The sequence below is a fragment of the Boleophthalmus pectinirostris genome, unplaced genomic scaffold, assembly GCF_026225935.1.
Source record: "Boleophthalmus pectinirostris isolate CB_2022bp ecotype Guang Dong unplaced genomic scaffold, ASM2622593v1 HiC_scaffold_3, whole genome shotgun sequence".
Classification (NCBI taxonomy): domain Eukaryota; kingdom Metazoa; phylum Chordata; class Actinopteri; order Gobiiformes; family Gobiidae; genus Boleophthalmus; species Boleophthalmus pectinirostris.
Genome location: NW_026571299.1, coordinates 20618605 through 20635063, shown reverse-complemented (window position 1 = coordinate 20635063; position 16459 = coordinate 20618605). Strand labels below are relative to the sequence as shown.

Here is a 16459-nt window from a genome sequence, read left to right as displayed (position 1 = left end):
GGAGCTCTTTACAACTCCAACCACTACAGTAAACACAGGATGAGATTGTGAATAGAGACCAGTGGTGGAACATAGCAAATTAAAAGTAATAAAGTGCTGTACTTGAGTATGAATTGTACTGTTCTTTTTGAAACGTTCTACAATATGACATTAAGCAGCTCTACTTTACATTTATTCAATTACAGGCATTTTGACCGTGAGCATTTGAGAGCAGGTATCTGTACAGTTTACTCCAAAACATTGTTGACTGAAAAGTGAAACTTTTTTTTATTATAGTTTAAGACCATCTGTAAAGTCTGAGGAATTTAATTTGTTCTGGTTCATAATTTGAGCAAACAAAAAAACAAACAAACAAACAAACAAACATAAAAATGATTCAATTGTTTTTACTGAACAAAAGCACAAATGTGTATCAAAATCATTATATTTGAAACCTTATAAAACCTCTTTTTTTTTACTTTATAATCTTACATTTTTAAACATGTGCTTTAATACTGTCTCTTTAGTAGTTTTTTTTTTTTTTCATGTGGTACTTGTACTTTTACTTGAGTATGTTTTTGCTCCAGTATCTGTACTTTTACTTAAGTAACACACTAAAGTACCATTTCCACCACTGCTAGAGACACATTAGAACTAGAAAAACAAAAACTAGTTAATCTTATATTAGAAGATATTTGCTACCTTACCTTTACACATATTTTTGCCAGTAAAACTACTAAGTCTTGTGTATGGTGTCTGCCGACGTCTACTTAGTATAGTCTACATTCTCTGCTCCATTTAGCACATATAAGTAGTCTCGCCTTTGCACTGTGCTCAATCCCACTGTTTCCCAACCTGGCCTATGGATGGATTATACTGATGCAGAGCGTATTATAGAGGTCTTGCATTGGTTTGATTTGGGTTATAGCTAGATTTCTGTATTTTACGGTGCACATGTTGTCACAATTAAAAATAGTATTACTCAATGGCTATATATTAAAGTTCGACTTGTGAGCTTTAGCTATGTCATAATGTTGTTACTTCATCAAAAACTTGCCTGGAGTTGTGTTTCGTTTCATTCACACATGTTTGAGTAATCCTGCATTATTAGTCTGTCTCCATTTCCAAAGCTCTGATGTTATGACGTACACGTTTTCAAGTTGACAGCGACCCTTTAACTTGAGGACTTCCCGTATCACCACATGTCATCACAAGGTGGAATAGAGTGTTTTCCGTTTAAGCAAAGAACTCAATATGCAGTTTTTGTGTGTTAAACATGTATGAATGAACCAGAACACAACTCCAAATATGTTTTTGATGAGAAAACATTAGAACATAGATTAGGAAATAGCGTAATATAGACCCTTTAAGTTTAGCTTGTGCATTTCTCTACAGAGGTGGGACCAAGTCTTTGTTTTGCAAGTCTCAAGTAAGTCTCAAGTCTTTAACCTCAAGGCCAAGTCAAGTCCCAAGTCAAAGACAGGCAAGTCCAAGTCGAGTCTCGAGTCACTGGCATATAAGTCCAAGTCCAAGTCGTCTGCTTTGAGCTTCAAATCATTTCAAGTCTTTAAAATAAAGTACCAAATATAGCTTAGACTTTTGCAATTTATATGACTTTTAAAATCATAGAATATTTGTACTTGAGTATTTGTAGAGTATATAAGAGTTGTAGAATTAAATTTTCTTTCTCAAGTCTTCTCAAGCGACAGGCCTCAAGTCCGAATCAAGTCCCAAGTCACTGACCTTCAAGTCCCAAATCCCAAGTCTTAGTCCATTTTATCAAGTCAAGTCTCAAGTCCTAAAAATAGTGACTCAAGTTTGACTCAAGTCGAAGTCACAACTCGCAAGTCTCAACCTCTTTTTCTCTATCTCCTATAATGGAGCACAGAAAATAAAGATAGGGGTTAGTGTGCCCTAGTATCCACGACTCAAAAAGCCTCTGTCCTCTTGGTAATGTTGGTGAATGAGGGGGAGTGGGTGTCCTGCTCAGATACTTTGTGTTCCCATGTACGGTCAGCACATAATGCCCCCGGACTGCACATAATACCCCTGGACTGCAGTGGGCCACATAAATCTACTTTAATTCTGTTTTAGGCTACAGCTGTTTGTACCAGTATTTATTCTGTAAGGTTTGGTTCCAGTTTTATTGTGGTTATGCTTTTGTCCTGATTATTAAAGAGGCCAGTGAGAGTGTATCCACCTATGCCATGACACAGTTTAACAGTGAAGCATTTGATGGGCACGTGTTTCTAATCTACTAAGTAAGCAGAAAATAGAATCAAAAAACTGATTTATTTACCATTTACTGTGACCAATCATGTGTCTGTATTATGATGTAGTTATTATGCACACTGTGTTTTGGTGTATATAGAAGCAAATCATCTTTCCTAAAAAGCATGGTCCCATTAAAAGGTAAAAAAAAAACAAAAAAACAAAACAAAACTAGACTTCACTAAATTAAACAAGACCCCCTAGAATGCCCCCTTTTTTTATAGATTTCAAATCTTGATGAAAAATGTTCAAATGGCGACCACAGACAGTTCAAGATGACATACTATATGTGCTAACTACATTTAAATGCATTTAAAACAGTGACTTAAACATGGCAGAGGGTGTGGTACGCTCCATTGTAAAAAGGCTCTAAATTAACATGTTAAGGGAGCACACCTTAGCACCCCCTTAGCACCAACAATGTCTGGTGCCGTCAATGAACTAAACTAGACTAAACTAAATTAAATTCAACTAAACCAAATTAAAGTAAACCAAACTAAACAGACTAGACTACACTAGACTAGACACTAGACTAGACACTAGACTAAACTAGACTAGGTTAGACATTACACCATCACTGGAAACTCTTTTCTGAATGACAATCAGTAGTTATGAAGTCTTTACAATGCACAGTGATGGGAATAATACTTTGAAAATGTATTTAGTTACAGAACATAGAATACTTGCATTTTGTAATATATTCTGACACATGATCTAATCAGAGTACGGTATTCTGAATACTTAGAATACTTTTACAGCAGGTTGGCATTGAAATTATAGAGTGAAAAACGCAACATAGGATTGAAAACAGCTTGAAAACACTAATTGGAGAAGAAAAAATCTTACATGCACACAATACAAGAGCTGTGTTTTCAAAGTACTGACATGTATTTCATTCATTTTAGAAAAGTAATTATATTCTAAATACTGCCAAATGAAAAAGTAACTGTACCAGAATACAGTTACGCAAAATTAGTATTCAGAATATGTATTCTTTGTACAATACTTGTATTCAGTTTCTTTCCAACACACTGACAATACACAAGGTATTTTTATACTTGATGATATAAACATTTTCCTCAAATTCAGGACAAAAGTATAGGCTTACATTTGGAGTTAGGAAAGGGAAGGGTCACGTCGAGGTTTGTAGGTTTTTGGCCTGAAACGTGGAAGTCGATAACAGGTTGTGATAGTGGTTGAGTTAACACAGGAGTGATTGCATTAGCTTTTATCACAGTGAGGTAAGATAGTCAGTAAAGGAGGACACTCGGGTTAAAAAATAATAGAGAAACGTGTCTGATCAACCACATGTGACCGAGGTGAGGCAACTATAATGACGAAAGACATGTTTTTATCAGCTGTCTAAAAAAAAACCCATAAAAATACTTCTATGCACTTTTTATTTTTCTACAGTCTACAAATTGTGAACATGTTTATAGGTCTGTCATGATAACAAATTTGGAAGCATGATATATTGTTAAAGAGCTATAATGTGATAAATGATAATATTGAAACAATTTTTATGCCACTGACACAATTACAAAAATGCAAGATAATCCCAGTAAACCTTTTTAAAATAGACATCATACAATAGAAAACAAAAGGCCTGTGCTGCAACTAATGAAAAGCAGAATGAAATGATAATTAGCCATAGGAGTTACTTATTCAACCCTCTACAGCTCAAATCTTATTGTATTACAACAAAAAATACCCTACATTTTCCCACTTTTACAAAAAAAAAAAAAAAATGTACACAAGATAAATATTGAGCCCCAAATATTATTCTAGCTTTTCATAAAATGAACAATAAGTTGATATAGTAATTATCATGACAGGTCTGCATGTTTATATTGCCTCGCCACTGTGGACAACTGTGCACTTACAAGCAGTTGGTTCACTGGGGGTGGGGCTCAGTTTTATCTTGGAAAGTCATGTGTGGCATCCCAACTATGTGAGTACTCAAAATGCTGACCCATGATAAACAATTAGGGCACTTTTTGACAAATAAAGCAGAAAATCATTAGATGGGTGAACAATTTAGAGACAGATGTCCTACAGAGCTGATGATTAGGTGCCATATTTCTCCTGAACAGATTGAGTATATTGATTCTTTAACATCTGAGAGGACTTGGCCCTTTACACTGGTGGCACATGTCTAACCCTTTTCTAAATTATTGACATTGAGATTTTGCCCTATAATTATAAAAATAAACATTTTTATGTTTTAAATTTTTCCATGTTTGTTCAGTTTGCTGTCAGTGCCTAATTGTTCAACACACAAGGTTCTGCCTGTAGCATTTTAAAGTCAAACATTGGAACTTTTAACACTATTTAAAGCCAAATGTTAATGCCAGCTAATCCAAAGAACTTAAAACAACAATTTGTATTTCTTATTTCATTAAGATAAATTATGTGGAAATCAGCAAGTGACTAAAGTGGCTTCTACTAGTGGATAATGTGACCTGTATTTTTGCCGGACATAGCACGCTGTAATTTCGTTTAGATTCATTATGACCATATTTTGATCATTTAATCATGTTTTTCTTTGTGTTCATTGTCCCCTTCTCATGTTTCACCCCGTCTGTTCTGCTGCTGTATTCTTACATAAGTTTCATAAATTAGCCTCTGGCCTCCAGCCCATTGTCACTTGTAAACGGTAGTTGATCGATCATCAGTGGAGGTGTGCCTGTGCCAGCTCCACACTGGGAGCGGGGATCTCCTTTAGCCCCACCCCTCCGTTAGACCCGTGCCTCGGGTAAAAGCAGGCGGTGCTTCAGTGCGCGCTCACTTCTCAGCAGCGCCCAGTTCTCAGCAGCAGAGTAGCCAACGGCACACCTGTTTATCGTGGGACGTTTTGGAGGATATAACCCGTTTTGAAAACCTTACTTCTGCTTACTGGACTAACTTGTATTAGGCTACTTGTCCCGATGTGGAGTGTCAGGTGTAGCGCGCGCACCGGTAGCTGTTGTGGAGACGCGCCGCGAGATGCGCTGTGGATAAGCGGCTCTTGGCGCGGTACGATCCGGTTCATGCGGTGCTAGTGACAGTTGAGCCTGCAAACAAAGACTGAAGACTGAGGTCCAGCTCAGGACAGCATCAGGATGGTGCAAAACGTGATTCTGGTCTTCTTCCGCAGGAGACTGAGCCAACGACCGGGAGTGGAGGAGCTGGAGAGCAGGAACATCCTCAAGCGTAAGTTTTAATTCACTCACAGTTAAGTGGTTGTTTTTGCACAGTTTGATAGCGTGTAGTGTTAAAAAAAAACAAAACAACAAAAAAAAAACAAAAAACCCGCAAACACAAAAGGAAACCTTGTCCTAAATAAAATATTACTCTGTGAAACGAAAGCAATCAACTTTCTTCTTAGTGTGACAATTGTGAACATTTTCCGTAGTTTAGCCTACAATAAATAGCCTGCAGTTTTTGGTCAGAAATGGCCTGTATAGTGCGCTGCTCTGTTTAAAGGACTGTGTCTTTTTTCACACAGCATGTGCTCATTATGCATGTTTCATTGTGTAAAAATAACAAAAAATAGATCGCGCATGTGTGACTGAGCTGGAGCATGTGGCGTGTGAGAGGCAGCGGCTGTTGTGTCAGAGCATTATGAAAGCAGCCTCTTTTAAAGCTGCACAGGGGGCACACCTGTGGACCTGGCTTGCAGCAGCTGTATGTCTCTATTCTGACCCACTGTGACAGGCTCTGACCCCAGACAACAACTGCACCAATCCTGTCCCCTCTGTGGCTATCAGACGAGTTAGCACATGTGAAAATACTATTATCTAGGAGTGCTTCTAATTTAAATCTAGGTATAGGCTACCATTATCCAAATGTATACACATCTTCAACTTTATTCATAAATCACAACAAGAAAGGTTTTTTTGGCAATCAATTTTAAATATTAGAAAAAATGCCAAAGTTTATCTCTGGATTTATGACATTTTATTTCACAGTATTATATAATTTATCAATATTATTTGAAAATTCTAACTTGTTAACTGAGCTGCTTGGCAACATCAGATCTACATTCCTCACCTGAGTGTTGTGTGACTATAATTTACTTAAGTTCTGCCATCCTTTGTTTTAACAGAAAGAAATGACCAGAGTGAACAGGAGGAGAGGAGGGAAATCAAACAGCGGCTCAACAGAAAGGTAGGTCACCCCCGGCCATAAATGTCACCAATTTAATCTAACATTTGGACAGTGCCTGCACTGCCAGACACAACACAGCCTTAATACCTGCTTTTACATATCAATTTGTCTGAACTCATGGAGCTGTTTGTTTTCTTCAGTTGAACCAGCGGCCCACAGTGGACGAGCTGCGTGACAGAAAGATCCTGATCCGTTTTAGTGACTATGTGGAAGTGGCCAAAGCTCAGGACTATGACAGGAGAGCAGACAAACCATGGACCAGGCTGTCTGCTGCTGACAAGGTACTTAAAGAAAGGAGATATTTTAATACATTAAGAAATAAGAACTACCATGAATATGAAATCACAGTGACAATTAAGGTTTAGCTCTTTTTAGACTTTTGACTATAGGTTTAGAAAAACACATTCAAACATTAGCCTACTACATACTCTGACTTCCTATGTCCACTTGAGAGACTTGATCCTGGTCTAAATGGACTGGCCTGTGCTTACACTTTGTGTTGATTTGTTCTGCAGGCAGCCATTCGGAAGGAGCTGAATGAGTTCAAGAGTAATGAGATGGAAGTCCATTCTTCGAGCAAGCACCTAACAAGGTCAGTGCATCCTCATGGCTTCTCTTTGCCCCTCCTCTGTTTGGTGATCATCAGACTCTCTGCATTTCCTCTGTTTGGTGATCATCAGACTCTCTGCATTTCCTCTGTTTGGTGATCACCAGACTCTCTGCATTTCCTCTGTTTGGTGATCATCAGACTCTCTGCATTTCCTCTGTTTGGTGATCATCAGACTGAGGGGCAGTGAGACACTGTGACAAAGTACAGGACATTATTCACAGGGCTCAAACTGAGATGCTTTATTCAGCTCCACACTGGTCCCTTGAGATGCAGTATTTGCACTACCTTGCACCACTGTAATGCATGTCCACAGTACACCTATTTTTAGCTTGTGTTTACGTTTTATTTGTACTGAATATTGAGACTTTGCTTCCTCTGCAGCTTTAACATGCTTACATTCAAGGGGTTATGCAAACTGCAGCTTCTTTAAGAATGAGCTTTGCCTTAAAGTGAAGTGTACTTTAAGTGAGCAAAAACATGTGTTCTCACAGTGTTGTATTGTGTTTCAGGTTCCATCGGCCATAGTGAGGTTTCTTCTGTGAAGAGCTGCTGAATGGTATTGTTAGTGAAGACCTTGCATGGAGTCTTCCAGTGCCCACGGTAGTGGGCTCCTGATATTTGGGTCCAGACACTTGGAGGCTATGTCTCTAGATTCAAAGTGAGCAGTATGGTCGTCCCAGAGAGCTCCACCTTTGCCTTCTCCTTTACCCTCACTTCAGCTTGTCCAAGGAGCAGCGAGAATCCAGGTCGAGCAATTGCCATAGAGACTTCTTTTGTAAACAGACTCTTTTAGAAGAGATTTTTTGATGCCATAATGGGGAAACATGCATGTGACCAACGTCCCACTTCAGTATCAGTCGTCACATCCCCCACTGAGGACTCCAGTTGTGTTTCATATCGACAGTGTACATGTTCTAACAGAAACCTCTGTAACAGACAGACTCCCTTTGTAAGCACTATTTATTGTCTGCACAATACAGGTTTTCAATTTGTAACTAAACGTGTCTGTCATGTTTATTCCTAGTGCTTTTCTATTTGATTTTGTGAGTGGTTTCATAAGATGTTGTCAATAATCACAAATTAGTCACTGTTATTTTTTATTTCTCCATGGGGTCAGTGGTCAAGTGTAGGGCACTTTAAACAGGTCAGTTAGATTTACTTAACTGAATTTACTGAAATAGGCCAAATACTTGACAGAATCATGAAGTGTGCAGTTGCAAAGGCTGAGTGAGTCTATTCATTGTGTTGATCTTATTAGTTGCGGTGTCACAATTCTCACTAAATATGTTAAGCTGTTACCTCACACTCAAACTGTTATAGGGCATGAAAGCCTAAGAGTGTACACACAGCTTTGAATTATTCCATGAAAAGTTTATTGTAGTTCATGGACAGTGTTGGGAAGTAACTGAATACTTGTACTGATAATACCTATTTTGAATACAAATTTTGAGTAACTGTATTCAAATGCAGTTATTGTTTGGTTTGGTGGTATTCTTAATACAGTTACTTTCCTAAAATCAAAAGAATACATGGCGGTACTTTATTTCACAGTTTAGACTTCAAACTACACATAACCAGTGAAAAAATATGAAACACTGTTCTTGTGGAGATTTTTCTTTGTTTAATTAGTGATATGAAACAAACATAAAGCTGTTTTTAATGCTATGTTGCATCTTTACACTATAATATATATAAAAGTATTCTAAGTATTCAGAATACAGTACTCTAATTGGACCATATATCAGAATATGTTACAAAATACATTTTAATGCAAGTATTCAGTATTCTGTAGCTAAATACATTTTCAGATTATTATTTCTATCACTGACGATGGAGGTCTGGGTCCTGAGGTAGGTCACGCTTCGGACCTGGCAGTGCTGGACAAACAGATGGACTGAGCTACAGGGCCACTACTATCTGCACCTGTGATGTAGGCCTGGCCTGTGGAGCTGCGTGGGACGGAGGGGACACTCTCATCAGGGTTATCCCCACTTCCGGTGTCCCTCACAACGCCAACGCAAACGGTGGGCACGCACTGATAAGATGTTTCAGATGGAAAAAAACAGGAAAAGAAGTGCTGTATGTTGGTTTGCATGTAATTTTTATTTATATAATCCAGGGGAGATTGATTTAATACCTAATCATGTTTGAATCTCAAAGCACAAGTTAAAGGGAATTCAGAATCTAATTTCCACTTATTCATTTAATGTGAGAGAGTAGATGTCAGGGCCAGTCCTGTTATTGGAAACAGTACTATGAACACTTCTACATCTCACTACATGGATAACAGAACACGGATCAGACTAATATTGTTACATAATGAGTGCTAGAGCTAACATGCCCTAAACCTCAGCCGTATCTCTTTGTTATATGGGATATGACAGATGAGCAGCTTGTTAAAGATGTATGTATGCACAGTTTGGCTCTGAAATATATGTACTTTCTATTGCTTAAATTTAGTGTATTATGATGTAACACATAATGATCTAGAAACCCATAAAATGCATTAGTATTTTCTCAATTTAATCCCTACTTCCTGAGCAAATGCCACTAACCTAAAATTGTGTCAAGTGAGCACTTAAAAAGGGGTTTATGTAACAAAAACATCAACTGGACATAAAATCCCCCAAATCGAAGCTCCATGCTTCAACATTTAACTGCATCTTTTTGCTCTTGATTTTATGTGAATTTGGTCACAATTAAGCTTTTTGTTGATGATAATGATGACGATGTTGTAAGACTTCAGTTAAATATTGGTGCCACCTAGTGTTGAAGATCCATGCCCCTTTTTGCGGAACATTTCACAGCTATATTAAAATTTTCACAGCACTGGTTTGTAAACGGTTGTTTCTATTTAGAAAGAATCTGTTTACAGAAAGACAGTTAATACAGTAGATTTGCATTCATTGAACATTTTAGGATGTGTAGTTTAAAAGTGAGCTGGAGAAAAGAATTCAATGGTAAAATTAGCTTTTGAACTCTATGATTTCAGATTTGTATTTATTTCTGTATGGTTATTATGATATGGTTGTTGTTGTTTTTTTTTTGTTTTTTTTCATAACCAATGCTGATACCTATTGTTTAGAATCCAGAAAAGTAAGTAAATCAATTTACTACAAACTCACCAACTCATCTTTTTACCATAAACCTGAGTGCTGTGGAGTGTAGTCCTATTTTGTGTGGTTATTACCTTCAAATAAAGTTGTATGCATATTCTTAAGGCCAAAATTAAACACTGGCTTCTACTGGAGCTTTAAGGGAGATAGCTGAGATACTCAAAAGAGTAAATATCATCCTATATATCTGTCCATCTCTATTAGAAATGTAGTCTATATAACAAAACACAATAATAATAATAAAAATGAAAAACATAGGCTAAAACCTGTATTGCTGCTTGTTTGATTGCCTTGGACACAAGTTCTAGGGGCTCTTGTTTATGTTTATGTTTTCGATGTCATGTCTAAATTAAACTACTAGTATCATCCAGTCAGTGGCTGCAGCTGACTCAGTGGTGACCTCTAAGAAAGAGGTCAAGAATGAATGTAATCCAGAGCAAGGAGACACATCCAGGCCAGGATCAAGAAATGCTATCGAAAGTTAAGTTTAGATACGTGTTTTAGTTTGCTCCTCATTGTGCAATTTTGGACTAGGCTAACTGAAGATGTAAACAAAATTCTTCATGCAAAATTGCAAAGACAATTTTTTTACATTTGTCAAGGTCCAGAAGCAGTGGGTGAGAATCTCAGCTGGAGGCATCTTTGGCCATTGTCCAGACTGTTTCAGAGCTCAGTGTCAGATGATAATGTCACCTCCCATGACCCTTTTCAAGCATGGCAACAGGTCACACACGCTATCATTTCTGTCAGTGCATATATGTGCCAGGTCACACATGCAGTCATTTCTGTCAGTACATATATGTGCCTATGGCTAAACACATTTATAGTCTCAGCTATGAAATTCTTTATGTGTTTTCTTCCAAAAATGAAACAATCAAATCACTCAAACACACACAGTATCTAGTCTGATTGACTGAGCCTATAGTAAAGCAGTGTTCGATTTGATTTGTTATTTTATATTCAGGCTCCCTCTTATGGTCGCTAAGTAAAATGCAGCATGCTGTCCTCACATTCCTTCGGCACAGTTACTTTATAGCTATGGCAAGACAGTTTGTAGTTCTGCCCGTTGTAATTGTCCCAGTAATTGACTCCATTCACAGTGTAGCAGATGGCAAATTCCAAAATGGCTCCAGGCTCCAAAATAAATGGTGGTACAGGCAATCGAAATCGAAAAACATCAATTCCCAGAGCATTGTTACCCCAACTGCCTCCACTTGATACCCAAGATGCTGTAGTATTTGTGTGCATCCTCCAGTTTGTAAAGGAGTAATGCACTGACACATACTTTTCAAAGGCTATGTTGAGAACACAAATTGTCCCAGTAATTCCTTGATCCGAGCAGTTGACCTTTTCTAGACAAACACACTGACTATACAAACGTTCCATGAAGTTGGGTTGGGATCTGAAATCCTCTGGGAAACATGGCTTAAAGTAAGGCAAGGACAGCTCAAGTGATTTCCTAAAAGCCATCTCCGAACTCATCAATAGTCTGAACATGACGTGATGTGGGATGTGAGGGTGCTCTTGAACTTTGAACACTTTGACCTCTTCTAACTCAAGTCCAAGGGCGTCCACAAAGCGCACCTGTGAATTTCTATGCGGTGGCGTGCTATTCGCAGGTAAAAATGACAGTGATTTGGCCCGTTTCCTCATTATGGGTTTAGCTGGCGGTTCTACTGTTGGCTCAGGTTTGGCCACTTGAGGTTTGGTTGTGGCAGATCTTGGAGGCGGAGGTCGTATCTTGACGGGAGCTTTGGCAACAGGTTTAGGGTCATAAATATTTCTGAGACATATGGTCTTCTCAATGGCCCTTCCATAATGCAACTTCTGACACATGTCCGCCATGTTCACTGCGTACTACAAAAAAACAAACAAAAACAAATTATTAATGTGCCTGTCAATTTCTCTAAAGGAAATAAAAGTCATCTATATAGATAATTTGTCAATGATTAGGGCAAACTGATCTATTATAGAAAAAACACACTGTAACTGCAAAATGTACAAAATTCTAACATAATTTTCACATCAGGACAAATTTAATACAAATGTTTCATCCACAATACACTACTCTAAAACAATCAAGAGGGAATAACTGTCTGCAAAGGGTATATCATGCATAGATAAAACTATTTTTAAAAGACACAGATAAGTTGCACACTTCCTTACAAAAGACAACTGACCTTGTTCCCTTTCAGTAGGATGGCAGCTAACAGCTCAAGACACGTTAAAGCAGAGAACCAACTGTTTTCTCCACGGCACTCAGCCTCTGACATATAACATGAGACAGACTGGGCACGGCTACGTCAACTGAATATTTATAGCAGGTAGATGATCCCACTGTTCAGAGCGACCCCTGTGGCCCAAGCCTCTTCATCATCACAGGCATGAAAGGGCAATTTATATATTTTAAAGGCGTATTATGCTATTTTCTGATCTGTTATTTTTTTTCCTCCTGTTTCATTCACACATACCTGCATATTAAAGCTGATTTTTTCTCTCAAGCAGAAAACACTCCATTCCACCTTGTGATGTCATACTAGAAGTGCTCCACTGTGTTTTTAAACTTCATGCACCTTCACTAGAATCATTTGGATAATTTCAACTCTGGACTGGCTAGTGTCTACTAAACAGAAGGTGAATGGTATCTGTTAACTTGAAAATGACTGGTTCATGACATCACAAGGTGGAACAGACTATTTTGAGCTTTGGAGATCTAGACAGACTAATTTATTTATTTATTTATTTATTTATTGGGACAGAGCATGTTAATGGACAAACATGACACAGCATGAACGTAAACACACTGGATTGTAGCTTAAGGCTAATTTCTGTCTGTTGTCCCAAGGGGCTGGGGTCACAGGGGGTCAAACAATTAAAATAAATAATACTAAAATAAAATAATACTATAGAATTACTTAAACATGTGTTAATGAGCATTCAAATATGGTCTACAGCTCACAAGAGTTGATTTCATGATTTGATGTTTAATCATTAGCACACATATACAGGAACAAATATTATAATGTTATGTAATGGTGATCTTTTTTGGAATAATTTACATATTTAACAAATCCATGAAAATACAATTATTGTTGTTTCTTTATCAGATATATTTATTTTGTCTCTGAGTGTTGAATGAAATTGCCCAGTGAATTATCTTTTATTTGAAGCAGGAGGTCAAGCCCGCAGTGACATGTCAGACTGACAGACCGAAGGCCACAGTGAGACAATAGAGTACACTGCAGCAGTAGTGGACAGTGTAAGTACTGACCTGATGGAGGAGGAACACAAGCTCCATGGCCCTCACACAGAACCATCCACTCAGATCTTCCTGCAGGTGATGCCTTCATGTCTCCTGGCTGGACTAGGAATGGCGACTGCTGGGATACTGCTGGACCAAGTACAGGTCAGTGAATCAAGCCATAGTAAAATTTAAGAGAACCTTAATTGTCAAAAAATGTATGTATGTTGACCTCTTTAAAGTAAGAACTCATTAGTATTACCTGAAGGCATTAATAACAGATACAGTACAGCTTATAATATCAATTTAGCTCTGACTTAGAGAGTTCTGAATAATGTACGCTGTGCAGCAGAGAAAGGGTCATCATGACCTGCTTGTGCTCATGAAAAGGCAGACAACAAAAGGACCAATGGAAAAACTGAATCAGGACAGAAAAAACTCATTAGATCATGTTTTTCAATGTTTAATATTATATACAGTATACAGTTATACAAAACATAATATCTTATTTAAATGATGTATTCTAGTACAGTGTTAACTTTTACTAGAAAAGTGTTGTCATTAAATAATTGACAATAGATACTCTTTAGGTGACAATACCACCTTACTGTTGAAAGCTGTTGTGTTGCAGTAGATTACATAAAGCGTCACAAGGGGGGGCTGCGGAGAACAGTGCCTGGTCCAAAACATGTCTCAAGGACATGTTTCAGCTGAGTCACTGTTTGTGAAAAGGAGCTGGAGGCAGAGTTGTCATTTGTCTTTGCTTCATACCTTTATAATCACTAACATTAAATGGGCTTTTTAAGTTTGTGAATACAATATATATGTATAATATGTTTTATTCTACAAAATGTCACCAATGATGAAATGTGCGGTACACGTAAATGGATTTAGAGCACAGTGTGTGTGTGACAGGTGCATCACCTGCTGCTCTTAGTGCGTCACACTGATGTAGTGTAGAGTGAGGGCTGAGGGGAGAGTGCAGAGAGGAGGAGCTACAGAGAACAGGGGTCTGCAGTCCCCTGTAGACATCACCTGTTTATGCTCAGACATCACTGCACCGTCACTATCCACACTCAGCCTGGAGTCGCAGGGAAGTCCTCAGTGTCACCCTAGAGCTGAAGAACAGTGTAGACTCTTCATCTTTGTTTACTGATCTGGACATCATCACAATGAAGAAGAGGATACACAGTGCAGCCATCAACAGCAACAGCATGCATCAGAGCAGTGAGGACCAGGACCCAGAGCTGTACAGAGACAAGGAGGACACAGAGGACAGGAGCCAGCACCGAAGAGCAGAGAAACTACTGGCATTTTGGACATCACTGTCCCATCGGACTTGGGACTGGCTTAAGCCCCGAGACAGACCCAGCTTCCAGCGCTCAGTGTCAGCTCTCAGGCTGCTCAAGAGCGAGGCATGATGAGACTATGAGTGACATGAGTGTTTGTGTGTGTGTGTATGTGTATATGTACATGTGTAGATCTGTCAGCAGCAGAGCTCCAGGAAAGGTATGTTAAGCTGTTGTCAAGGACTTATATATGTGTGCTTACACTAAGAAAAAGTCAGCCAGTGTCACTTTGACTGAAGAGTAAAAAACTTGAAACTTAAACTCGGCTTGAACATTTTTCACTCATCAGCACATTAGATGAAGCTTGTAATAAGATTTTGACCGGAGAAGGACTAAAGTAATCATCATGGTGGCAATTCATCTTTGGTTGGAACTACGTTTTGAAGGCAAAAAGCTGCGAGGGGTTAGATGTGAAGTAACACACCTGCTCCAAGGTCCACTGCCTGACAGCACATGGAGCATCAGCGTTCAGATCCTCCTGCCCTTTCTGGTGTCTGGACTAGGCATGGTGGCAGCTGGCATCGTCATGGATACAGTGCAAGTATGGATTAGTAATGAAGTAAATGTGTCTATAATCACAGTATATATTTTAATATTGTTCTTCAGAAAAACACATCTCTTCATGCATGCTGCACGTTCTATAATGTGTCTCAGAATGTGGAGAACTCTTTCTCCCACTGAAAAAATGTAGCAACACTGGGAGCAGAGACATTAAAATAAGTGATACTGAATCTATATTTTTCTACATGGGTAAGTCTAACTGTTGCCCAGATGCTCAGTAAGCAAAACGTTTTTGTTAATATTATACAGCAGAATAATAATAATTAACAGAATATGTGATGCTTATTATTTAAAATGATGTTGTGTGTTTCAGCACTGGGATGTGTTCAGGGACATCTCAGAGGTTTTTATTTTGGTGCCAGCTCTGGTGGGACTGAAAGGAAATCTGGAAATGACACTGGCATCCAGACTGTCAACAGCAGTAAGTGAACACTCCTCCTCCCTGTACACACCACAGACTGAAGCCCAGATCTACTGTTCATGTAATTTTAGTCAGTGGAAATATCCTGCAAATGTTCTGGTTTGTAGTAATCAACCAGAAATTGTTATCTATTATAAACTGTATTGTTTTGCTTCATGGGATATACAGTATAAAGGCATATTCCTTGGGTGTTCATTTTGTTTATGGTTTGATTTGTCTCCACTTGTTCCTTTCATTAAATCCGGTTTAGATAAATAAATGTATTATAAAAAATGTGAATTCATGATTCATGACATTCTCAGGCCAACACAGGGCAGATGGACGAGCTACAGCAGCAATGGACCTTGGTGCTCTGTAATCTGGTTCTTATTCAGGTGACTTGCACCACACTCCAAACTACTTAATAACTTAATATTAATGGCTTCGTTACATGGCATTATCATTGTTCAAAACAATTTGCTCTGGGCGGTGTTTTTGTCTGTTTTTCTCTCTGCAAGGTTATAAAATAAACATATTGGATTTTCAATGTCTTGATGTTTTCATAAAGACTATATTATGATCTTCTTTTCCAACAGTTTGTGTCTGCTTCTTTCAAACAGTTAATTCACTCCTCTGCAGACGTTCAAATGTGTATTTTATCTCCAAGATATATTTTCAAATCCGATACCTCTGCTGCCTCATATTTCACTCTTTAACAAAGGCATGGTGATGTTTGCATGGAGCCTACTTACATGAGCTGTCATTAACAGAACCTACTCTGCA

The 16459-nt window shown here is 38.3% G+C and overlaps 3 protein-coding genes across 5 annotated transcripts in view; 2 read left to right on the top strand and 1 right to left on the bottom strand.

Moving 5' to 3' along the window:
* phactr3b (phosphatase and actin regulator 3b) overlaps window positions 1-7972 on the top strand; it is a 38190-nt gene extending 30218 nt beyond the window's left edge. For all 3 annotated transcript variants that reach the window (XM_055160518.1, XM_055160520.1, XM_055160519.1), the window contains exons 9-13: window positions 5387-5442; window positions 6338-6399; window positions 6540-6680; window positions 6915-6991; window positions 7519-7972. In XM_055160518.1, the coding sequence (XP_055016493.1) occupies window positions 5387-5442; window positions 6338-6399; window positions 6540-6680; window positions 6915-6991; window positions 7519-7534 (352 nt within the window). In that variant the 3' untranslated portion in view covers window positions 7535-7972. The remainder of the gene's footprint in view (window positions 1-5386; window positions 5443-6337; window positions 6400-6539; window positions 6681-6914; window positions 6992-7518) is intronic.
* Window positions 7973-10586: 2614 nt separating this feature from the next.
* Window positions 10587-11970, bottom strand: LOC110165740 (protein phosphatase 1 regulatory subunit 3D-like). The gene has a single exon (XM_020930927.2). It carries the CDS (start codon window positions 11968-11970, stop codon window positions 11107-11109), a length of 864 nt encoding a protein of 287 aa, XP_020786586.1. The 3' UTR covers window positions 10587-11106.
* Window positions 11971-14825: 2855 nt separating this feature from the next.
* Window positions 14826-16101, top strand: LOC129410990 (solute carrier family 41 member 3-like). Its single transcript, XM_055160307.1, has 3 exons — window positions 14826-15256; window positions 15590-15697; window positions 16000-16101. The coding sequence occupies exons 1-3, from the start codon at window positions 15062-15064 to the stop codon at window positions 16099-16101; spliced, it is 405 nt and encodes a 134-aa protein (XP_055016282.1). The 5' UTR covers window positions 14826-15061.
* The last annotated feature ends 358 nt before the right edge of the window (window positions 16102-16459 follow it).

Bases quoted from the DNA above. Each gene is read 5' to 3' on its own strand.
- LOC110165740 (XM_020930927.2), bottom strand. From the start codon at position 11,970: ATGGCGGACATGTGTCAGAAGTTGCATTATGGAAGGGCCATTGAGAAG.
- LOC129410990 (XM_055160307.1), top strand. From the start codon at position 15,062: ATGGTGGCAATTCATCTTTGGTTGGAACTACGTTTTGAAGGCAAAAAG. The intron at 15,257-15,589 runs GTATGGATTAGT...TGTGTGTTTCAG, and splicing joins TCGTCATGGATACAGTGCAA to CACTGGGATGTGTTCAGGGA. The intron at 15,698-15,999 runs GTAAGTGAACAC...TGACATTCTCAG, and splicing joins CATCCAGACTGTCAACAGCA to GCCAACACAGGGCAGATGGA.